The sequence below is a fragment of the Cyprinodon tularosa genome, unplaced genomic scaffold (genome assembly GCF_016077235.1).
Source record: "Cyprinodon tularosa strain WSP-4 unplaced genomic scaffold, ASM1607723v1 ctg222, whole genome shotgun sequence".
NCBI classification, from domain to species: domain Eukaryota; kingdom Metazoa; phylum Chordata; class Actinopteri; order Cyprinodontiformes; family Cyprinodontidae; genus Cyprinodon; species Cyprinodon tularosa.
Window position 1 is genome coordinate 606,673 of NW_024038830.1, and position 24,702 is coordinate 631,374.

Below are 24,702 nucleotides of genomic sequence, written 5' to 3' on the forward strand. Positions count from 1 at the left end.
GCTTGCAGAAGTCTCTCTGATGATGTGGTGGTTTAACTCATGTGGTGCCAGCGGCCCCCATGGCCCAACCCAAGCCCAGTGTGACAGCACCTACAGGAACAAAAACGTCAGTGTCACTGTGGGGAAAGAAGGCCCCTTGAAAGGAGTCCAGATGTGGAAGGTCCCGGCTACTAATAGATACCTGTGAGTGAAAACGTGGGGAGTGTTACCAGAGGTATCAAGTAACAAAGTAAATACCCTACTAAAGTAGATGACAAGAGTAATTATTTATTATTTATTATTTATTATTTATTTATTTTTTTTTTCTACTTTCTACTCCTCATATTCTAAAAATAGACTTGTTAGTTTTGCCTTATTTGAGCTCATTTTCGTGATGGCCTGTTGGCATTTAAGAAAAAAAATAAAAAAACATCAAAATATGTGTTTCATGGAAACAATTCATTGCTTTGTGGTTGGACTCAGTCCTGCACCAACTTGTTGTTCGCCACATACACGATTAAATAGTTTTTCAAGATGATGCACGGTTAAATTTGACACAATTACCATTTGTTATAAAGCTAAGAAACTTTTAAGTATAAGGAAGTTTTCTTCCAGAATTGTAGATATATGTTCCTTTAATAGCGCAGTAACCAGTATAAGGTTTAAAGCATCTGTCCTTAACATTTTTCCCTGCATTGCTTTTACTTTTACAATTCAAGTAATTTGAGAAATAGTACTTTTAAACTTTTACTTGAGTAAAAAGCTTAAGTTGATACTCTAACTTCTACAAAACTATTTTTAAACAGTAGGACTTATACTTCCACTTGAGAAATGAACAGTAATACTGTTGACATCTCTGAGTGTTACATTTCCAAACACTGATCTGATTCTTTCAGGAACAGTCTGATTGTTTCTTTTCATTGAAGACATAAGTCATGTCCTCCTACTCAGACGTGAAGCTCAAAAGTAAACACATGCACCAGATTTTGCTTTGAAGCATAAAGAACAAAATTTGCCTAATTAAATGTTTAAAGTGAATTTGTTGTCAAGATTAAATTACTTTGAGTTTATTTCAGGTGATTCCAGGAAAGAAGAAAATCCAAAGAGGTGACTTAAAGCTGCTTTTTTGCCCTTTTTTTTGTTTTGAATATGAAAAAAAAGGAAGAAATGATATTTCATTTCTTGTTGCTGATGTTTACAAATCCTAAAATCAATCCCTCAGTTAAAAATTTTAAGAAATTATATATTGATATTCAAGCTAAAAATTAAGATTCTCTTTACTTGGTTCAATAAATTTTGTTAGCCAGTTGAAGTGAATTTGGCATCATACGGCTCAATTCAATTATACCATTTACATCTCTAAAGATGTCTCTAATGCATTGCTTCACTCCTGAATACGCCTCTACATTGAGATAACATGCAAGTCACCTGCTCTGGTGGCATCATTTGTGTTCAGTATGAACACATCATAAATAGTTCATCTATGAGTTTTAAACATGTTTTTGATCAGAGGTGGCAGCCTTGCTTTCTACTGATGGGCTGCTGTAGCTGCGGTATAGCTACAGCTAATGTGTGAATGTGTGCAGAAACGGAGTCTGAACAGCTTTGCAGTCCTCAGACTAGATAAAATACTCTACAAGCACAAACCATTTACTATTTAAGTAAAAAATAAATGTAAATAACTGATTTGGGAAAAGGTGATGTTATTAGGTTATTGTCATCTAAAAGGATCCATAATTTGTCAGCCCAAATAGCAGTCATCTGGTCTTCTTTATTTTTTTATTTGCTTGTTTAATATTTTACTATTTGTTCCCTTTCCTAAGGTTTTCATTTTCTGAAATTGAGTTCTTTATTCATTAGCTGTAGCAGGAACATTAAAAATGAGCTGCTGAATATATTTGTATGGTCAGTAGAGGCTCCCCACCTGTGTTTCTTGCTTTGTTTCTTTTTCCCATCACCAGTCACCAGTGGTGTGGTGTATTTCGCTTTATGTGTTGAGTGCTGCAGATGCAGTTTCAGGGTTATTTAAGGCTAAGAGTTGTTTTGCTCAGGTGTTTCTAATGAGAAAGTGGAAATGCTTTTCTTTGAGACCCTCTGGAGAGGTCAGACCTAATAATACTGCAGAAAACTGTTAGAAGTCTCAGAGGGTTCACAAACGGCTGTTACTCTGTAATTAATTAATGTATGACTTAAAACAAATTTTCTACTTCATATCATCTATTTCTTCTCTGTGTTCATGATCTATATTCATTTATATTTACTAAAATCCATAGCCTGGGATCATTTTTTAATTTTGCATCTGTGAGAGGAATCTGCTCATGATCTGTCCAGGAGGAAACCTGAGCCAAAAATATAATTTCTTTCAGTCTCAGAGATTAATCCCTTTGTGTCGCTGTGATCTCCCTCAGTATCTCTGCTTATGGGGCGGCTGGAGGAAAAGGTGCCAAAAACCATAACAAACGTAACCACGGAGTGTTTATCTCGGCCATATTTCCCTTGGAAAAAGGAGAAATACTTCACATCTTGGTGGGACACCAGGGAGAGGACGCCTGTCCTGGGGTGAGTGGGATAGCTTACATGATTGGTGTCTACAGACAGAGCAGTGACTGCAGGCTGACCCAGATACAGCTCCTTCTCCTGGACTCGTGTCTATGACGATTTCTGCTCTTAAGCTCGATTCTCTTCCTCCTACGCCAGAGAAATTCACTAACGCAGAAAATATGCCTTGGAGAGTCGTCTGTGATTGAAGACAGCCGCAGGTCTGAGACCGGTGCAGAGCGAGCAGGCGGAGGTGGCGGTGGGGGAGGAGCCACTTACATCTTTAAGGTGCTAGAAATTACTTTCTCTTCCTTCTATTCCCTTGTTCAGATTGCCTGTAAGTGATCAACTTCAAGATGGTGTGCTCTTTCCTAATCTAAATCACATGTGTACATAACAATGTGAATGCATGCAGGGGTTCTACAGTAACTCTGATTTAAATAAGTAACATCATATTAAATCCTTACACCCAGATTGATCAAATGAAGGTGCTTGGGACACAAAATGAATAGAAAGCAAACCTCACCTTATAACAATAATACTCTGCAATCAACAAGTCACAAAGTAGACAAAGAAAACAGCTGCAATTGATTTAGATAGGCTTGATTTTAATAATCTATCGGCATTCAAATTAATTTTTATGTCTTTGAGATTTGAAACAAGCCAGCAGGCCCAATAATTTTCTTTCCTGACATTTTTTACCTATTTTAGAGTAGTCATTTTTCAGTCTTTCTTCACAGGTAGTGGTTATTTGATATTTTCGGCAATCTATTTTTTTTTCATGTAGTTTTTTTCAATACTTGTAACTGAATAAAACAGCTTAATGTGCAGCAATTTGTTTGCTTGGAATAATAATTGAAAGCTGGAAGATAAAAGAAAATATTACTTTCGTAAAACCTTTGAGTTTCCAACAGGCATGACTTCAGGAAGCAGGAGAAAGTCCAGGATGAGAGCGAGGCTACGGACCTTTATTTAGTCAAACATCAAAGATCTAAAAACCTTCAAAAAAGCATAAAGAAAATTAAAACTAATGGGTCATTTTTACAAATCGGGTTTGTTGGAAGAAAAAGAAAAGGAAATCAGGAAAGATTTAAGACTTTTGCTCATTATTGCTAAAAGCTTCAGGACATGCAAACAGCAAAGTCCTGATGCTTATTATCATTTGGTTTATTGTATAATTAGATGAGCTGTAGTTAACCAAGTTCAGTTTGTCCTGATATTAAGGTTTGTTTTTACAGGTGCAGGATGGAAAGATGGTTCCCTTGCTGATTGCAGCTGGTGGAGGAGGAAATGCCTACCTGGAGGACCCAGAATATAATGTGGACCAGATGCCTCTGGAACAGTTTGAAAACAGCACAGCAGCCCTGGGTACCAACGGTCGAACTGGACATGCAGGTATCTGGCAGCAGGTCTCCCACTTTGACAGCTCTGCTGCTTATATGAAACCTGTTTACTTAACGATAGAAAGAAATCTAATTTGACTTTTCCCACGTATTTTAGAGCAGTTTTTAAAATTGTATTTAAGGAATACATTTTAGCATGTTTTTCTAACTGTTTCACATTCTGAAAAATTATTTGACACCAATTTGCAAGCTCCGGAAATGGCCAAATAAAGTTTTACACAATTCACTGTCCTGAACTGCAAGACAACGGATCATTTTTATAGTTCGGTTGTTACCACTAACCCTCGAAGTTAGAACATTGACCTGGATTCTTGTATGTTTTATTAAATCTGCACATATGTTGAACCATATCCTAAATGTTTTAGGACAAGCTACATATCTTCAGTGGACGTCTTTTTAAATCTTATTGGACTGCAGCAATATATTATACTTAGTAATCTCATGTTATTTTCTGAAGGCTGTGCAGCAGTTTCGTGTTATTATCATTCGCTGTCATTGCATCATGCATGAAAAACTGCTCTAGTTTAAATTATTACATATTTAAACTACTACGGTAATTATATATATATATATATACAATTAGTAGAAAACAGAATTATGTTTTCTACTAATCATATATATATATATATATATATATATATATATATATATATATATATATATATATATATATATATATATATATATATATATATATATATATATATATATATATATACATACATACATACACACATACATGGGAACATAACATTTGGTAGGGGGAAGGAGCTGGAATCAGTCCTTTCCAGAAGAAAGGACTGATTTGGCTTGAATCTAACTTGTATCTTTTTAGATTACCACACCAGAAATTTTCAAATTCATGTTTTTAAAAGCATCATTTTAATAATGTTTGCTTCAGTAATCTGTCTTTGAGTGTGTGGCCTGAGGACAATTTTTCCTTCCTGTTAATAAATTCTGCCAGAAGCTTTGCTGTGGCATTCTTGTGATCCCTTAAAGTCAAACATGAACAAGAAGAAAGACCAAATAAATAAGCGGAGTACAAATCAAAAGTTCTGCGTCGATATTTTATGCTTGCATCTGGCCTCAGTTCTTCCCACATGCATTAAAAGCCTTCCTTTATAGGAAATATTTCCTTTTATGACACATTTATATAATTATCCTGCAAAGGACAATGGAGCTGATTCCTGATTTAACAGACTGACAATATGAAAGGAGCCCTTTACTCTCTGATTGCCTCCATTGCTGATGTGGAATGCCTGATCATTGACGTAGAAACAAAGATGGCCAATTGATGGGGCATACGATCTTGGTGGTGCTCTGAATCGTGGGCTTTTCTTCTTCTGAAAGGTGGAGGTGGCGGTTGGAAGGACAGCCCCAGTCCTAATCTGAGCGCCGGCAGGTCTCTGGTGGAAGGTGCTATGGGGGGATCTTCATGCCCCCTGGCTCTACATAAGCTCAGCTGGTCGACCTTTGGCGGGTTTGGAGGTGGAGGTGGAGCCTGCACAGCAGGAGGTGGTGGAGGAGGATACAGAGGTGAGCAGTATGTACTTAAAAAAATAACTATTTGTTGGTTTTATTTTTAGAATTCTCCCTAATTTTAAACTTAAAGAAGAAACATTTAGTATTGATTCTTTTTTTGAATCTCTGGCTCCTTTTTTGGTTTTTGTCTGTGAAGTATTTTAGTCACATGGTTTAAAAAAGAGGAAAACTTACTTTTCGAAATTTGTAGCAGATAATCTCAATTACATTATATAAAAAGTTATTATTTTACAGCAGAGAAAAATCACTGAATACTATTACTAATACTAGTATTAGTTAAAGATGAAGTATTTTGCTTGTTTTGATGGAGCAGAGACCTTTTTTTTAACAAATAACAGCTGGAAAGGTGTGGTATCTATTTATATTCAGCTCCCTGCCGCAAAGCCTTTGTAGAACCGCCTTTTGCTGCACTTAAAACTTTTGATTGTTTGTAATGCTTTTACAAGCTTTATAAATCTGGAGGCGAAACATTTGCTCTTTCTTCTCTGCAAAACAGCTCAGTTAAAGTTAAATTAGATGGTAAACATCTTTGAATGTAATTCTTTTAAGTACTGCCATGGGTTCTCAGTATCAGATGGATGTTTAAAATGGTTTAACAGTTGTGCCATGCTCCTCCTATTTTCAGATGATAGATAGCATCACTCTATGAGGCGTTTCAAGCTTATGAAGGTCTATAAGGTAACCAGAGCGGATGTTCTTTACCACTCGTTCCCTGAAACCGTCGGCTGTGTTCCTTGTCTTAATGATGCTTTTTGTCCTGTGATGTTCTCAAAGAATATTTAAATATACTCTGCTAGACTCAGTCAGGCTTTATTTAGGTAAGCAGGGTAAAAGGGGCTGAGAATATTTCCAAAAAATTCATGTACTTTCATGTCACAAATGTGTTTTTTTTTTTTTTTTCTAAATGCAGCAAAGTGTAAACTCTTTTGCAAAGCAAAGTAGGAGATTGAAATAAATCTGATGGGAGTAACTGAGTGTCTGATGTGCAAAGAATCTAGAGGTGAAAATGTTGATGTGGTTGTGAGAAAATTTGACCAGCACACTGTCAAATTTAGTGATATTTAAACAGCATGGGCTGGGACTAATTTATTGGATTTCTGGTTATTATCTGTGAAATGGAAACCTACGTAACATGTATTTTGGTCGCTTTGAGAAGAAAATTGAACCTTTTGATCTAATGTTATTCTAAACTTATGTTTGAAATCTATTGGTCACATATGAGCTAAACCTAATTTCTCACAGGAGGCGACGCTGCGCTGACAGATGATCTCACAGCCGATGGGCAGAATGGTGTTTCATTTATACATCCGATGGGAGAGATTTTCTTACAACCTCTGGCAGGTGAGACTTAGACAGAAATATGACATTTTTAATAGTAACAAATTTCTTTGATTATTTTTTATCATGTCTTTTGTGCAAGTTTGTTTTAATCCATTCTATAATCCCACTAAATAGCCTTTAATATCAATAGGTATTAAAACCGTAAATATCCAGAGATAAGCTTAAATTGAATGCTTGTATTTCTAAAAGATATCAGAAAAAATATTCCAATAAGAAACATGTATCAGCATGAATCATTAAACAAATACAGAAAGGAGCAACGCTAACATAAAAAGGAGTTTGTTAAAGGAGGTACTTTTTAAATAGTAATGGAGGCAGGGAATTAAATAAAAACTGTGTTTAGAGCAGCAAACAGACATAAAAAAATAAGAAACCTGTATTAAATATAGGAACACAGCAAGCACCCTGGGGTCCTCTGGTTCTGTGATCATAACTGCATAGCAACTAATGTTCCCTTAAACAAAAAGAATTGGAACAGCTTTAATCTTAGTGATGAATATCAGTGAAAGTTTTTTACTACTGGGATGTTAGGGTTTTGCCATTTCCATGTTTATTTGTGTTTTGTGTTTACAATATTATCTATTAGATGTTAGCATTAAGTTCATCACCCATTGTTACTTCTGTACAATTCCTGTTAGATGTCTCCCTTTTATTCTCTGTTTAGCTAATCTGTAATAATTAGGCTTTTCCCTCAGCTCCTCTGCTTTCCTCGTGTCTCAGTTGTTCCTCATTATTCAGTTGATTACTTCCAACTGCTCTCTGCGCTTTTCTCCACACATCCCAAAGATTTAAATGCTTTGCTTTGCACTACTAACTGTTGGATTCTTCTGTTTCTTTGTGCTATGTCCTGATACTACATTATTCTGGATGCCAGTGTGCTTCCTTGTGTTAGATGCCTATATATTCTTGTGTTGTCGCAATATTTAAGTTGCTGATTTGTTTGATTTTTTATCAAATAACAAATAACAGTTTATATCTTTACTACTTGGGTCCAGCCTTAATCAACTAGCATGATTAAAAGGTTTGAATCCATATCCATCCATATACATTATAAGCAGGAAAGGGGTATTCATGTTGTTCTTTTAATTATTTATTTTAACTGCTCTGTTTGCAGGCTGGAACATTTATCAAAAAGACTGAGCCTTGGCTTTAATATCCACTTGCACATTCATCCCAAAACCGGTTTAATGTATCTTTAGGACCATTTCCCAGTTTGCACACTCAGCTATGTCCAAGTTTTTACCACCTAACTCAAAAGAGTTCTGCCTTTAGTGAGGCTATTAGCATCAACAACGTCTGAGAGAAGGATCTTGGCTGGAAAGTCAACATCTTTCACTTAGATAGTGGTTTGCAGTTGCCAACATTAAAAAGCTAAATACTTCCTGTAAAAAAATTTCTGGAAGGATGTTAGACGGATAGATGGTAAAAATAATGAGTTATTTGGATGCAAACAAAAAAAAGCAGGTAGGCATGTGTTTTCAGCATGATATACACTGAACCCACAGCCATGCATTGTGGAGGTCGTTGTGCGGTAATATATATATATATATATATACATATATATATATATACATACATACACACATACATGGGAACATAACATTTGGTAGGGGGAAGGAGCTGGAATCAAGAGGCACCCAAGCATACTTTTTGAGATTATCTGACAACATACAGTCAAAAAAGCTAAATCAAGATGATGGTATACCCTAAAAGATTGCCTTCAAACATAAGCTCTATGTATCTACCGTAGCATGGATGCATGCAGCATTAACTAATTTATTTTGGTGAGAAGAGAAGCCATCTGATTCTCATTAAACCAGACTGAGGAACAGGAAGGCGGTCCACTAATTTGTGGCCTTGTGCAGCCTGTTGCCCTCGGCGCCAGCAGACAAACGTCCTTTCCCCTGTGAAAGACGTTGTTGTTCAGCTGCGTGCTCTTCAGAGATCTTTCCCAATCACAACAGCTAGATCAACAACATAAAAAGCATTCAGAGCCCTATATGAAAAAATGGCTGTCATTGTCATGATAAATCAATTTAAAAGCCAACAAGTTTATCTGTCATGTGGTTGAGTTGCACTCTTGTCTTTTAATTCAGGGTGAAGTTTATTATATGACACAAGACACAAGCTTATTTTCCACTCTGCCAGTAAAAATGCTGTTGGAGAAACAGTCAAGCTCTGTTCTGGTTGCATTTTCAGATTTAAATGAATGTATGAAAGTTGATCACTGGTGCCAAATGCCTATTGATGGTATGTAAAGGCAATAATGAATAAAACCAGTAATAGAGATAATTGATTTTACAGACATGAATAGTAATATACAGCACAATCATTTTGAGGAAAAACAGCAGCATGTGTTGATATGCAGTGGTCATGTGAAAAATATTCTATGAAGCCCTGTTTTTTCATAGAATATTTGTTCATATGGATTATATCCCTTTTTAAGACTAAAGACAACCTTTAAAAAAAATTATAAAATGTTAATGACAATTTTTTTTATTGTTGGATAAAATGTCTAAAATTACCTGCAGATGTGATTCAGAGTAAAATTTTTCAGCGGATCCTAGTAGCTGACTTCTTGGCCCTTTGAAAAGAGATTGCTTCAGTTTATGAGTACATAGGGTCATAGAGTGAAATAGTCTAGAATTGGAAAACATTCAAAAAGTCCTCCAACCGGCCCTAAACTGACCACAGAGAAATTTGGTCCAAGAGCACAGCATGAAATGCAAAAAGGAGTCTTTATAAAATACTCTCTAATAAGTCTTCATTGGACCTACAGCAGGTTCTTTCTATTGATGATTTGAAAGTGCTTCGCTGTATAGTCCGAAAGAGACTACAATCGTTTTCATCCTATTGAATAAGACGTCCTGTTGCTTTCTTGATTAAATCAAACACACATACCAGGTTTTCTGCAATATGTCTATATGGACATATGAGTTTCAAATTTAAACTTTATAACTAAAAGAAGCATTCCAGGATATCCTCAGCCTAGGTCAAGGGTGACAGTGGTGTCGCATGTAGGAGCCTGAAATCGAAGGATTGACGGTTCAAGCCCCGCGTCCGACTTTCAGTGCCGTTGTGTCCTTGGGCAAGACACTTCACCTGCATTGTCTACTGATGGTGGTCAGAGGGCCCGGTGGCGCCAGTGTACGGCAGCCCTGCTTCTGTCAGTGAGCCCCAGAGCAGCTGTGGCTACAATGTAGCTTGCCACCATGAGTGTGTGCGTGAAGGACTGAATGTAGTGTAAAGCACTTTGGTCAAGTTACCTGACTTGTTAAAGTACTATATAAGTACAGGCCATTTAGGTTATTGCCCAGTACAATTTTTTACTAGGAATGCTAAGATTAAAATTATCTCCTTGTCTTAGAGAGAAAAGAGAAATAAAATTGAACACCAATGGCGCTATCCATTTTTACTCCATAGTTATGGAGTCTGACCTTTAAGGAGAATATTTCAACTGGGACATCCTTGAAAGTCAAAATCCTGTGTAAAATCAAGTCAACATTACCTTTTCTGAGTTCCAAGTTCAAGATTGAAAAAGAATAAATGTTAGAACTATAAATTTACAGTCGTATGTTTATATTACTGTTATTTATATATATATATATATATATATATATATATATTTTTTTTTTTTTTTTTCCCCAAGGCTGCACTTTTAAAAAGATGAAATTGTCTAGAGAGCTGTTCCAAACATTTCTTTTTGTTTTAAACTTGTGTAAACATAATAACAGTCAAAGTCTAAGATTGCTGCTACTTACATCGACATTTCCTACACTTTCTTTCACTGTAGCAGTTCTTTGTAACATTGTCAGCCATTCCCATGCTAGGTTTTAGTGTTTAAAAGACAATATACTTTCACACTATTAATATCCTTAAATACCACATAGTAGACCTGCAGTTTTTTCTCTTTCTTATAGCTGAAGACAGTAGAGAACACAAGCCTCCACAAGTTGGATAAGGGAAATCGATCAACTTTAAAATTAGGTCACTCCATGCTAAACTGCCCAGTTCCGAGGTTATTTTAATACAGCATAAAACTAGCTTAAATTAATAAGCATCTTCCTGAAATTAGTTTTTGGAACTTGGGATGTCTGTAATGGTGTCCTAATTTATTACACCACTTATTACTAAATGTGTCTTTGTATATAAAAATTTATGTGTTTGGTTTAACTTCAGTGAATACATTTCATACCAAATGTAAAGGAGTGATACATTTATGAGTGTTTCTCAAATTGAAGCAGAGCTGTATCACTTTTAGCCACTAGAGGTGCTAGACCTGTAATTTTCAGATTTAGTGTGCCTGGAAGTCGGGGTGTGCAAAATAATCGTGATGATGATGCATCGTGATTCTAATTCTTGATGCCAAGAATCGATTATTAATTTTAAAAAATGAATAAATAAAATTGCATGAATGGTTGGCGAACATCAGCCAAAAACAAGTGTAATACAACTTCCAGTCCAGTAGATGTCGCTGCAAATGTGTTGACGCACACTGCCTTGTGTCACAAGCATTTCCGGCCGTGGGATACTGTGCCGAGTCATTCAAAAACAAAACATGGAGGAGAAAATATTGCAATGCATCGCAATAATTCAAGTATCGTGATGCATCGTGATAGAATCGCATCGTGGCCTGTGAATCGTGATTCGAATCGAACCATGACTTCTTTGGCAATACCCACCCTTACCTGGAAGCTACTGGTACCCTTTCCCTCCTTGTTTTGGAATTTAAAAGCAGACGCCTTTGGCCCAGTAAATTGAGACGTCATGGAGTTACTTTTAGAGACAAGGCCATATTAACCATTCAAGATTTAATAATAAATCACCACACCCGCCAACAGAGGGGACAACCTGGACCCAGAGCACAGGGAGGCCCCAAAACCAGCTGCTTATACTGTAGCTAGGAGCTTTTTTTTTTTTTTTTTTTTTTTTTTTACAAAAAAGAAAATGAAATACTACACATAGGCTTGGTATTTAAGGTATGTAAACATATTATCCTTTTATCATTCTCCTTCAGTTTACCATAGCCATATTGGGGAAGTAGCTGTGCCCCACCTCCCATCCAAACCAAATGGTTTGGCTGCTTACTCATCATCCTTTAAAGTTTATTAAGCTACTCCAGTAAAAGACATAATGCTCGCTGCACTGCAGGTAAAGCCAGGAAAATACAGAGACTGAAATGTCCCCTCTGCTTTGGTTCAGGCAGTGGCTCCATCACATTTAATCTCATCTGGGGAATCTACCTCAAGCCAAAGCTCAAATTCAGATTGTTCTCAGCTGGATAGTTTCCGCCCTCTGTCTGGTCTATTTGGTACAAATACCGCTCCAATAGATATCATTAGGATGCTGCGTTCTTTCTAATTTGCTTTAGACTCAATTTACTATCATGCATTTCCACCGCTCCAACATTAGCAGGTGCAGTGGTGGAGGTGGGTAAATGGACAGTACTCCTGTAGAACCACAGCTGCACGAGAAATATCTTCAACAGAATATTTTGCATTCAAATGTAAACACATAAGTCTACAAATAGGAGTGAATGCAACTTGAGTCTTAGGGAAAGATAAAAGTGCCAAATATACAACACATGAATAAATAAAGATATTTTATTTGTGACTTGTGAGAATTTCGTTTGTTACTTGCAAAACATGCATCAAATTAAGAAGTATATATTCCTAAATAGATGATTAAATATTTAATTTTGTAAGTTAATAATAACTATTAAATACTTGCCTTTAAATTCATGGCCATCTTTCATCTTAGTGTTGCTTGACTTACAACACAATTCAAAATCTTAATTGGTACAAACCGACACACACTTACTTATTTATTAACTTATTATCCCAGGCCTTTTCCATGGCTTTCAGCTAGCCTGCTAATCACTATAATAACCCGCCAGCATCGATGTGTTAAAGCACATGGAAATATTCTGCAGCATAAGGTCCACAGGCTTCACAAACCATGTGTTCAGCACATTTCTCTTTCCCTGCTTTTGGGGGGTCTGTTTTATTTTTTTATCAAGTCTAAAAAACTGGAACCACCCGTGGAAGAAAAACCTCATATGGAAATCCCAGTATGGGGTTCCAGATCATTGGACCACAGAACATCTGTCCCTAGGTAGAGAAAGGTTTGAAAACAAACAGAGAAACCAGCAAACTTTGATAAAGACATGTCATATCAAAAGAAAAACATTACACAATGAAAATAAATGCAACATTAACCTCCAAACTACATATTCTAATAACCTAAAGGTAACCAACCACTTTTCCTCCTTCTTTTATATTAAATTAAACTCAAGTTTTACTGATTTAAGAAAGTTAGGATTATTAAATACCTCATTGGTTTCTTCACACTCTGCCATACTAATCGTTTGTAAGTAGAGACTGCAGGTGCTTAGGGTCCCCCGACCTCTTAGGGGCCCCATCAGTAACACCTGGTTGCCCCCCTTCGCAATTGTGGACCAGGACATCTCTTTGCAGATGTAATGGTGCGAAAAATTTAACTCCAACCCACCTGATACTAGATTAACTGACTGGACCTTATTTATACCCCAACACATGCCAGATTTCAACATGATGGTGAGCCGTTTAAACACGACACAAACAGCATGTTAATAACTGTTTATAGTTCATTAGACAGTTGGTAAAAAAATATACTCATATAATATCTTTCAAACCGCAATAAAGATCTTGAAAGAACAATGTATTTGAGTTTTTTTTTTCTACAATATGACTTGGAATTATGGGTAATCCAGAGCATAGATTAAAACCATAACCGTTACGTACAATGTGTACGTGTACGATGGATACCAAAAAGAGGTACTTATGCGGAAAAAGCAAACAAGAGCTGTTGGAAGAACGGGAAAAAACTTTCCAAAATAAACACGTTCTTTCTGTTGTACCTCATATGGGGCCCACCCAGATAATGTTGTTTACGGGCCTATTGTTGTGTCGTTACGCCATTGCACCCTCCCTATCCCTTATCTCTACTGTGACTTTACCTGTTTGTCAACATCAGCATACAGTGAAGGTTCTCAAAACTTTCTGATTGGCGCCTAGTTATTTCTCTGGATCCAGTTTGCTTTAGCCTGCATTCTTTACATATGGGAAAATATGTATACTGTATGTGTCTCTGTAAGGTGTAAACGTAGTGTGCTTATGTCTATGCAAGGGGAATATGTGAGATTTATATGTTAGGCGCTCAACACACAGTACATGGGCATGTAGAATACATAGGCATCTCACAAAGACATAATCACCTAACATACTGTATACACTTAAGACATAAACACGTAACATACAGCTATAGAGATGTAAATACACAAACAAATCCATAGACACTTAAATATGTTTTTGGTACTAATGGAGCACCACAGCCATATGCATATGCACCTAACACACTCCCCTTAGATAGACATAAAGACACCACCTAGGCACACAACATAAACACCTTACATAGATGCATATACCTGTTTTTGACACCAATAGAACCCCATGCTTGCATGAGGCAGTATTTGTTTTTAAAGCTTTAATCTGAGCTGTTTTTGCTCCTTTTAGCCATGGAGGGTCACGGCGAGTGTGAGATCAAGGTGCAGCTGAACTGCAGCCAATGTCAGACGCAGAGCTGCAAGCGAGAGGAAGACACCCATCTCATCCTCTGTCTCTGCGACGACGATGAGTTCCTTGCCAGCGACAATGTCACGTGCGTTGGTGCTACAGGTGAGCTGTTACGCCTAATCGCAACAGCTCATTTTCACTCCACATCAAACCTTTTTTACCTCTATTCCTCCTACCACCTGCAGCTACGCAGAGACCCATCCTTCAGGGCCAGCTGTCCACGTCACTTATCATGGCTGTCGTGGTGTCCATCATCGTGAGCGGCATTGCATTGGTCTGCGCCGGCGTCATCCTCAGTAAGAGACTCCTGCAGCTCTGCGCTCAGTCTGTGCCCACCACCTTCCATCGGCTGTGAGCTTTTAGTTGTCACTAGCTTCTAGAAGGGCTGAAAAACTGTGCTCAGGACCAAAAATACCTTTTCGGTGGCTGAAGAATAAAGCAGCAGAAAGCCTTGCCTCGGATTCAAAGGTTGACAACAGTCTGAACACTTCTATTGCAGCATATCTGTCAGCTGACACACTCATTCATGTTGACTCCTTGTAAATACAGTTTAGCCCAAAGAGGACTGAGAACAGGAGTAAACTGGAGATAAAAGGATGATATGATAGAGATTAATATTAAAACTGTCCTATTTAGTGCCTTTAGTTTAGTGCTGTCTCTGATGGAAGCATGAGACATGCTTCCAGCGTCTTTAACGTAATAATCACAAAAAGCAAAAAGCTTTGACATTTACCTACAAAGTGTTTCCTGGTTTTGAACTACCTGAAAATAAACTGTGCTGTACAGCCGTAAATGTCATTCCCACCACGATACGGTGATACTGTATGAAGGAAAATAAGATAATAATGATTATGAGATTATGTCCTCAAAAAAAGAGGTAGTCTTGTCTGACCCCCTGTTGATCTCAGAGAAAGAAAGTAACCCTTAAACCCGCAACTAAGGGAATGTTTTAAACATGTCTTTTTGACACTAATTGCACAAAGAGATATAGTGTTTAGGAGAGAGGGTGCAAGAGTATGTGAAGGAGATATTGAAGTGTTTAAAAAGTGAATTCAAAGGGAGGTAGTCATGAATATTAAAATGAATTGTCACAAATCCATATTTTACTTTGCCGTAGTAAAGTGATGACAGAAATCTAACCCTAAGCATTCGATGCACTGCAAAAATACCGAGACAATTTTAACTTTTTCACGTTTTGTCATATTAATAAATTAGATTTTTTTTGTTTGTGTATGTGTGATTGACCAACACAGTGCGGTGTATAACTCGTTTTCCAAATCTTTCTTCCGATCCATCACACACGGGAACATGTTGGGGGCAGCATCATACTGTGCGGATAAAAATCCAAGTACGTTACCTGAAATCAAAGGTTATGTGAGAAAAAGATTACCTCAAGAGATTAGACTAAACTAAATCAACATTTTTATGTAAAGAAGTAATATAAAAAAATTAATTGTAAACTTAGAAGTTTGTAATTCACTTTCATTTGGAATAAGCCAAATCAACTTAAAGATTATATACTTCTCTTATATATATATATGTTTAAACTCTTCCTCACCCACCACGGACGGTCTCCCCACCTTTTTTCCTCCAAGCTCGGGTCCTCTACCAGAGGCCTGGTAGCTTGAGGGTTCTACGCAGTATCTTTGCTGTTCCTAGAACTGCCCTCTTCTGGACTGAGATGTAATTCCAGGGATCTGCTCTAACCACTCCTCCAGTTTGGGGGTCACAACCCCGAGTGCCCCAATGACCACAGGTACCACTGATGCCTTGACCTTCCAGGTTTTCTCCAGCTCCTTTCTGAGCCCCTGGTATTTCTCTATTCACTTGGTTTTGCTATGTCAACCACAACTGCTTTCCTCTGCCTTTTGACCACCACCACAATGTCCGGTTGGTTTTTCTATTATAATTTGGTCCGTCTGTATGTGGAAGTCCCACAGGATCTTGGCTTGACCATTCTCTACCGTCTTTGGGGGTGTTTCCCACTTTGATCTTGGGGTTTCCATCCCATACTCTGCACAGATCTTCCTGTACACTATTCCAGCCACTTGGTTATGGCGCTCCATGTAAGCTTTTCCTGCCAGCATCTTACACCCTGCATTTGTGCTAGATTGTCTCAGGGGCCTCTTTGCACAGTCTGCACCTGTGGTCTGGTTTGGTAGATCTGGGCCTCTATTGTTCTGGTGCTCAGGCCTGCTCCTGTGCAGCCATGATAAGTGCCTCTGTGCTGTCCTTTAGTCCAGCTTTGTTTTAGGGGTACATCCTGGGTTGGGGCTTATCCTACCATGACTGAACCTCCAGCACCTCATCTTCTGTTCCGCATTGTCTGAGACATTCACTGAGCCTTGTCCAACAGACGAGATTTCGGGTGGTATCCTCCGTGCCACACACACACACCCAAAAACACATTTATGTGTGTGTGTGTGTGTGTATATACATATATATATACAGTACATATGTGTGGGTGTACTTTTAAGTCTAGGTTACTCAAAACAGTTCTTGAAACCAATTACAAAGCGACTCTACAAAGTTATACTTGGAGATTTTTTACTTTTCAATTACTTTGATTTCAAAAATGTTGTTGGTTGACTGACCATCTTTGACTTACCTGTTTTAGAAAGTGGGGGAAAACAGATGCATATTTGACAGCAACAAAATTGGTTCTAAAGGGTTGACTCATGCAGTTTGAAAGAGATGCATGTCACCCTTTTCCAGATTTGTATTTGTAACTTAGCTTAAAACCATATCGATAAGCCAATGCCGATAACTGTTCTGGAGCAAAATGTGCAAAAGTTGAAAAGATATGAATCATTTTGCAGTGCATTGTAGAATGCCATCTTAACATTTATTAATAAGAATAGGTCAGAAATTCAAAAAATTCTTGTAAGGTAAATAAAAGCAATTTAATAAATACATCATGGGCATTTTGGAGCAAATCAGTGAGGTCTGCATCAGATAATTTACTGTATTTTTGTAGTGGAACCTAAAGCAAATACAGTACTGTCATATGTTGGAAACAACAACTGGACAGATGTATTCTTTGTTATTCTAGTTCTTCCATATAAGGTAATTTTGAGGACATATCTTATTCAGAGTTTCCTCAGATTAGACAAAAAGGGCTTCTTCACATGCAATTTGTTTTTTTCCTTTTACATTACTTATTTACATGCCTTAAATTTAAATATGCAAGATGATATTTTTTATATATATACATTTCCTGTTCCTGTATCTAATTAAATATTAGTAGAAAGAGACATCCTTACACCTCCAGCTATTGAGCTAGGAATGGGCCCTCATTAAATACAGTATGTCTTCCCTCCCAGCCACCCTATAGGTGACCCATTCGTAGCTGGCCATTGAACTTAGAACCTGTATCCACTCATAAACTTCGACTAAGTGGGAGATTTCCAGTGGTGTAAGGTTATCCTGCACCCTGTTGTCGTAGCTAAATGACACCAAGATTGCGGAGATTAATTCTTGATTATTTGGATATTTGGAAAAGTTCTTTATTTTCATTTTAGTTGATACAATTGGCATTTAAACATACCGGTAAAAGAACTAAATTTGTTTTTTTTTGCTTGTTTTTTGTAAAACTCTAAAAATAGTACCTATCCTGTTTGATGACAGTTCATTTCAAATATCCCCAAACCCAGGTCCTCCTAACACATGGATTTATTTATGTGTAACAAACTGTGTTTGATGACACTGGTCATGCAGCCCACCCCCATTGGGATGGGGGTTTTTTTTGTTGTTGTTTTTCCCCCCATTGGATTAAGTTTCTTTCCATCTGTGAATGATTTTTTTTTCCAAACAGCTCTACATAAAATGACAATCCAAACCCACCAGCAATATTCACACTTGGTAAAATCCTGAAGATTTAAGAGCTTGGTTAAAAAGGTTATTGTTTCCATTACTGGTTTTGATAAGATTTATACACCCAACACAGCAACCTGCTTGATCAGGCTCATAAAAGATGACTGGTGCCTTTATACATTGTTTATTGAGTTAGAGGAAGAGGTACACCCTTCAGAGATTATTAATACACATACATAAGACAAGCATGACGCATATAATCATACCATAGAGAGACCGCTTAACATAACAGTCATGTTTTAGGACTGTGGGACAAAATGAGAGTACTTGGAGAAGGCATGAAAACTCCCTGGAGAATAATCTATGGATACAGCTCTAATAAACACTTACTAGCCTTTATTATCAGAACTTATTTAATTTAATGATAAAAAAATGGCTTATTAAGATTAGGATGTGTGCAAAACCATTTTATATATTTTTTTTGTAAAAAAAAAAAAAAGAGGGAAATCCTGTTTTCTTTTTCACAATCACAACAACTTGCTGTTGGTCTGTCAAACAGGTTCAAACAAAATACACCAAAGTGTGTGTTTGTATCAGGGTTGAATGTGAAAATGTGTTGGTTTTCTTACAAAAAACTAATCACATAACGAACAAGGACTTTTTTCTGTAAAGTATGCCATCAGTAGGTTTGACAGTCTGCATGGCTGGCAGAGTTTTATTATCTGTTTATTTGATTAAATAAAATACACTTTTCTTTGTTTCTTCAACTGAAGATTGAAATATCTGTTTAAATGAAAAAACTAAATAAAATGTTTTCAAGCGTGTTTAAGATGGTTAAGTTTAAACTAATGCAGTTGTGATGTTTTTAACCAAGTAGTGAGTGAGTCTTTGTTCCTGTAAGTGAATAACAGAGAATAAATGACATATTTCTTTAACAATTTTGAGGCATTTTGTGAATCAGTGGCTGTTAAAGCCAGCATGAATCTCTCACGGTCCCTTCAGCTAAATGGTGTCTCTTCACCTGAGCTCTCCCCCATGCAGGGAGGTAGTCTGTGCCCTGGGTGCTCCCTATCTCCTCCACCTCCTCTCCTCCCAAGTCCTCCCACCCTGCCTTTTCCTCCTCATTTCGCCTCACCCCCACCCCTCCTCCCCAGCATCTGCACCGGGCGATGGCTCGACGGCACCTTCTTCCTTGCACCAACTCCCCCTCCCTGGCAGACTACCAACCTGCATCGGGGACGTGGACTGCCTCCATGGCGGGTGAGTCCAACCTCAGGGACCAGTTGGCCTAGGAGCCCTAACCAAGGAGAGGCCATCCCACATGAACAGATTTCCTGCTCTTTGATATTACGCTCCATATTTGATGCCCAATTAATGGAATATCCTGTTTTATCTTTGTACCATGTGGCTTGATCCCTCCTTGCATTAACGCTCCTACCTAGAGCAGTTTGGAGGCAGCCTCTGCAGTTTGCAGGCAGCTCTGGGCACCCAGATAAAGTCAGGACTCTGGCTTTTCGAAAGAGTTGAAAATGAAATTTAAATTTATTGTCTGGCTCTGCTTCTGTTTGCAGTGTGGTACCGCAAGAAGAACGACCTGCACGCAGTGCGGCGCCGCCTGCAGAGCCCAGAGTACAAGCTGAGCAAGATCCGGTCCTCTACCATCATGACAGACTACAACCCTAATTACTGCTTTGCAGGCAAGGCTGCCTCTATCAGCGATCTAAAGGAAGTGCCACGCAAGAACATCACCCTCCTCAGGTTCTGTATCAGACACTTTTCCAAATGGGTCTTTGCTTATGTTTCAGCTTCTTATTGAGTTTCTCCTCTTTCCTTTGTTTCGTTAGGGCTCTGGGTCATGGTGCATTTGGTGAAGTTTATGAGGGACAAATTCTGGGAATGAGTGCTGATGGCAGTCCCATGCAGGTGGCCATAAAGGTAAGCTCAAACTAGAGGATATGTTACTCTATAACAGTGTTTTTGACTGAAACAGAAGAATTCAGTTTTTCTGCACTGAAAGAGAATATTTGTCAAGCTGACCCTTGAGATCCAAACACAGTGTACAGTAATGTAAGGCGGAGGTTGCTCTCTGCAGGAGGTTGCCAACTTTTCTGTGCTCTGTTGATTAGGTCGTATGTGGGTCCATTTGAAAATGGCAGTAATGCTTTTCTGATTCTTTCTGCTTCACAGACCCTTCCAGAAATCTGCTCCGAACAAGATGAAATGGATTTCCTGATGGAGGCTCTGATTATGAGGTGAACCTGACAGAATATACTCTCACTGTGGTGAAAGCTTCATCCTCTGCCTTTTCATTTAATGGTGCCCTGAATCTACTATGTTGTTATCTTAATCACTTAGAATGGTCAACTTATTACAGTTTATACAAATCATGCTTTGCACAATATTATATACAAATATTCCTTTTAGAGTAATCCCATCTGTAGGCTATATAATCTAAGTTTTTTTATTATGAGAGATATTTGAAAAAACTAAAAGAATGCAAGTTGTACTGCAAGCTATGATGCTTTATAATGACTTTTCATATCTTGCTGAAGAAATAGAGCTCCACTGGTTGGCAAAATCTGACTAAAATCTGAACTTTTTCCCAGTCTTTCCACAAAAAAAAAAAAAAAAAAAAAAAAAAATATATATATATATATATATATATATATATATATATATATATATATATATATATATATATATATATATATATATATATATATATATATATATATATATATATATATATATATATATATATATATATGTATATATATATATATATATATATATATATATATATATATATATATATATATATATATAACAGGGCTGGACCTGGAGCAAAAATAAAAAAGAAGGGCCACAGCATATTTTTGTTTTAAATATTGGATGTAAATATTGGTGGTTCAGGTTCATTTGTCCTTGGAAAAGACACTGTACATGTCTTGCTTGTCTTGCTGGTCAAGACATGGGGGCAAAGATTGTATTGCAATGTGCTTCTGTCAGTTTGCCCAATGGGTTAATGACTAAATGTAGTTTGGAGTTCTCAGACTAAGTGGTATACAATAATAATCAATTACATTTTTAATGCATTTTACATGTAAATAATCTGAAAGTGCAACAGTTTAAAACATTAAGCAAGGCGAAAAGACTATATGGAGGAAGGTTTCTATGTAGAAACAAAAAAGTATATATTATGTTCACTAAGCAGCTCTGATTTTGGAAGAGATAGCCACCGTTTCTGATCACTTTTAGTGAAGATTAGTGCAACTAAATGTGCTTTCAGTTACTTTCTTAAATTTGTCCAAATGAGGGGATGCAACTTTTACTTGAGTAATATTCTTGTAAAGTATCTCTGCTTCTAATTGAGTAAAATCTATGAATACTCTGTCTTCTGTGAGTAATTTGAACTATTCCAAAATCAGTTCAACAAACAGTAAACAGTAGATATTACCTCTAGAAGTTTGAACATATATACAGTTCTGATTGTAAGGATTGCTTTTCTAAGTTTTATGTTAAAAACGCATGTGTCTCAAATGTCAAACAGTACAAATACACATTGTGGATTAACCAAACTATCTTCAAGCATCACATGACAAACATCACCTAGACTTCTATAATGCGGTTTTACTGGCTTTGGTTATTAACACGGACGCGACAATGACTGCTGCTGCGTAACCTTCACACTTGCACCAAGCCAACCAGACACCCACTCACAAATACTAAGCCCAAATGTAAAAACACCAACATAGAACAATACAATATAGAGGTATATGCAAAATCTCACCCAGTTTGAACCAACTATTGATCTCTTAGGCCATAAATCTAAAGAAAACCATTTTTTACCCATAGACGGCCATCCTAAACTGCCAGATTGGGAAACATCCTAACCTGGCAGCAATGCACGTAAGACGGGAAACGTTAGCCTGTTAGATGCAAAACCCCATCATGCAACGCAACATATTTTTGCAAAATATTTGAAAATAAATTTGCCAAATATTTTACAGTTTGAAGAAATTGAAAATTACACCATATGCCAACCATCACAAGGATGTGCATGACAAGGAAGGGCTATATATACTGCATACATCATTAACATAGTTAACATTGTATTACTTAATGAGCTCCTTGAGTTATTTATTGCCACAGGTAGGAGCTTCGGCCAGAGAGTAAGTGTTGGGGTCAGTATGATTTAAGGAGGGTCGGCCTTCTTACCCTGAAATTAGGACCAGCCCACCAGGCAAATGCCCGATATCACTGATTACCAGTCGGCGTTTGCCCTACCCACCTCTGTTTGTTTCTGACTTAATTTTTTAATATGACAACAGTCTTGCAATGAAGCAGGGGCCAACTACATGTTTTGATTTTAGGAATTATGCATAATAATTTTATACAATCCTAAACAAAAATACTATTTAAAATCTCACTCTGTTGCCGCACTGCTTAAACATCTTTTTGTCCTTTTAGTAAGTTCAACCACCTGAACATTGTCCGCTGCGTCGGGGTCAGTCTGAACATCCTGCCTCGCTTCATCTTGTTGGAACTGATGACAGGGGGAGACATGAAAAGCTTCCTGAGGCAGAACAGGCCACGAGCGGTACAGCAGCTTTACAGCGTTCTCTTTTCTATGTGCACTTGGGTTTTGTTTGCCCCGTGTTAATAGAGCTGTGCCGTTTCCAGGGTCAGACATCATCTCTCACCATGCGGGACCTCCTGCAGATGGCCAGAGACATCGCATGTGGCTGTCGATACCTGGAGGAGAACCAGTTCATCCACAGGTTCAATTCAATTCAGTTTATTTATATAGCGCCAATTCCCAACACGTCATCTCAAGGCACTTTACAGTTCACCAGGTTCAGCCTCATGTTCAGTTGTTAGAGCAAGACTGTAAAGCCCAAAGTAAAAACTGTAATTAATTATAAATGAAACCTGCAGGCTCTAGATAAAAGTTCCAAAAATACATTAATGGGAAAAGCAGCCATAAACTTACATAACAGTTGATAACATTTTTTTTTTTTACTGTGACAAACCACGAAAAATTACTATATTCAATGACATCTACATAATTAGGTTTTATACCTGCACAGGTTAAATAGGTGAGGAAAGCTGCAGAGTTACTCCACTGGTCAGGAGATTCTATCCACTCCTCGCTGGTGTGAATGTCTGATTAAATCTCAGCTTTAAGGATTTAAAAATATATATATTTTCCTAAACTGTCAGTATGTTTAAGTGTTCTTTGTAGAAAAAAGGGTAGAAGAATGCAGAAGGAGGGATTCCTAATAGTTATGTTTAAACTGGACTCAACAAGGCCCAGATGAAGCTTCTGGATATGCCCAAACCTGAACCCTGTTTAGGACAATATATAAAGCAATGTGTATTTGTTTATAATGTTACACTGTGAACGACATGAAAACACAAATAAATAGAAACCTGTGCACACAACGCTCATAACTGGAAATAAATGCAGCTGTATGTTTGTTTTCAGTCTACCAGTGGAGGGAACGGTTCAAATAGACATTAGATGCACAGTATGAGAACTGCACCTGCTAATGCACTTATTGTTTTTCAGGGACATTGCTGCCAGAAATTGCCTGCTTACCTGTCCTGGACCAGACAGAGTGGCTAAGATTGGAGACTTTGGCATGGCTAGAGACATTTACAGGTTTGTGTTTTGAATCTGCAGGGGCTACAAGGAGCACCCAGCAAAACAGAATCATGTGTCTCCTTGGAGCAAAAACACAGCTTAGCCATGTTCCTTGGACTAGTTGAAAAATAAATCTAATTTTCCCCCATGGGGCCAGACTCTAAATGAACAGAGAGTTCATGTCCCCTGGGTCAATGATGTTTGGGTTCAAAATGTGAAGACTGAATCTGTTTTTCTTAGGGCAAGTTACTACAGGAAAGGTGGTCGGGCCATGCTGCCAGTCAAATGGATGCCACCAGAGGCCTTTATGGAGGGAATCTTCACCTGCAAGACCGATACCTGGTATACATGACGCATTTATTCAAGACTTTACAAACATCCCAAAGCAGTAGCTCCAAACATTTAGTTAAAGAAGAGTCTTTAAAGGGACTGAAAATGTCATGCTTAGGAACCAATGATGAGGCAAAAAACAACAAACTTTTGCAAATAGATATTTTCACAAACATTTCATAGGCAAAGAAACTATTTTAAACTGTGCAACATGGTCACCCTTAAACTACAACTTTGTTTAAGCATATTTGCCTGCTTTTCTTTGAGAAACCTCTCCAAATTAGACAAATTAAATGGGCATCTCCTGTGAACAGTAGGGCATTCACCAAAAACCGACTCGCATCTGGACAACTCAAAAGTTGCGTCCTTTTGGCAGGTGTGGGCTTGCATTGCAGCATGCAAAACTGGTCTCTTATTAGCTTATTCTATGGACTTAGTAGAACACATCCTGCGGCTAGCAATAAAAGTTGGATTAGACCTACTTGATATAACCCAG

General features: G+C 37.6%; 1 protein-coding gene across 1 annotated transcript in view; it reads left to right on the top strand.

Moving 5' to 3' along the window:
- ltk (leukocyte receptor tyrosine kinase) overlaps positions 1-24,702 on the top strand; it is an 80,289-nt gene that overhangs the window by 51,119 nt on the left and 4,468 nt on the right. The window contains exons 12-26 of the mRNA XM_038286254.1: positions 9-183; positions 2,388-2,538; positions 2,677-2,805; positions 3,756-3,912; positions 5,271-5,456; positions 6,705-6,803; positions 14,357-14,518; positions 14,602-14,712; positions 19,801-19,987; positions 20,074-20,164; positions 20,417-20,481; positions 22,700-22,829; positions 22,913-23,010; positions 23,802-23,894; positions 24,117-24,218. Of these exons, the coding sequence (XP_038142182.1) occupies positions 9-183; positions 2,388-2,538; positions 2,677-2,805; positions 3,756-3,912; positions 5,271-5,456; positions 6,705-6,803; positions 14,357-14,518; positions 14,602-14,712; positions 19,801-19,987; positions 20,074-20,164; positions 20,417-20,481; positions 22,700-22,829; positions 22,913-23,010; positions 23,802-23,894; positions 24,117-24,218 (1,936 nt within the window). The remainder of the gene's footprint in view (positions 1-8; positions 184-2,387; positions 2,539-2,676; positions 2,806-3,755; positions 3,913-5,270; positions 5,457-6,704; positions 6,804-14,356; positions 14,519-14,601; positions 14,713-19,800; positions 19,988-20,073; positions 20,165-20,416; positions 20,482-22,699; positions 22,830-22,912; positions 23,011-23,801; positions 23,895-24,116; positions 24,219-24,702) is intronic.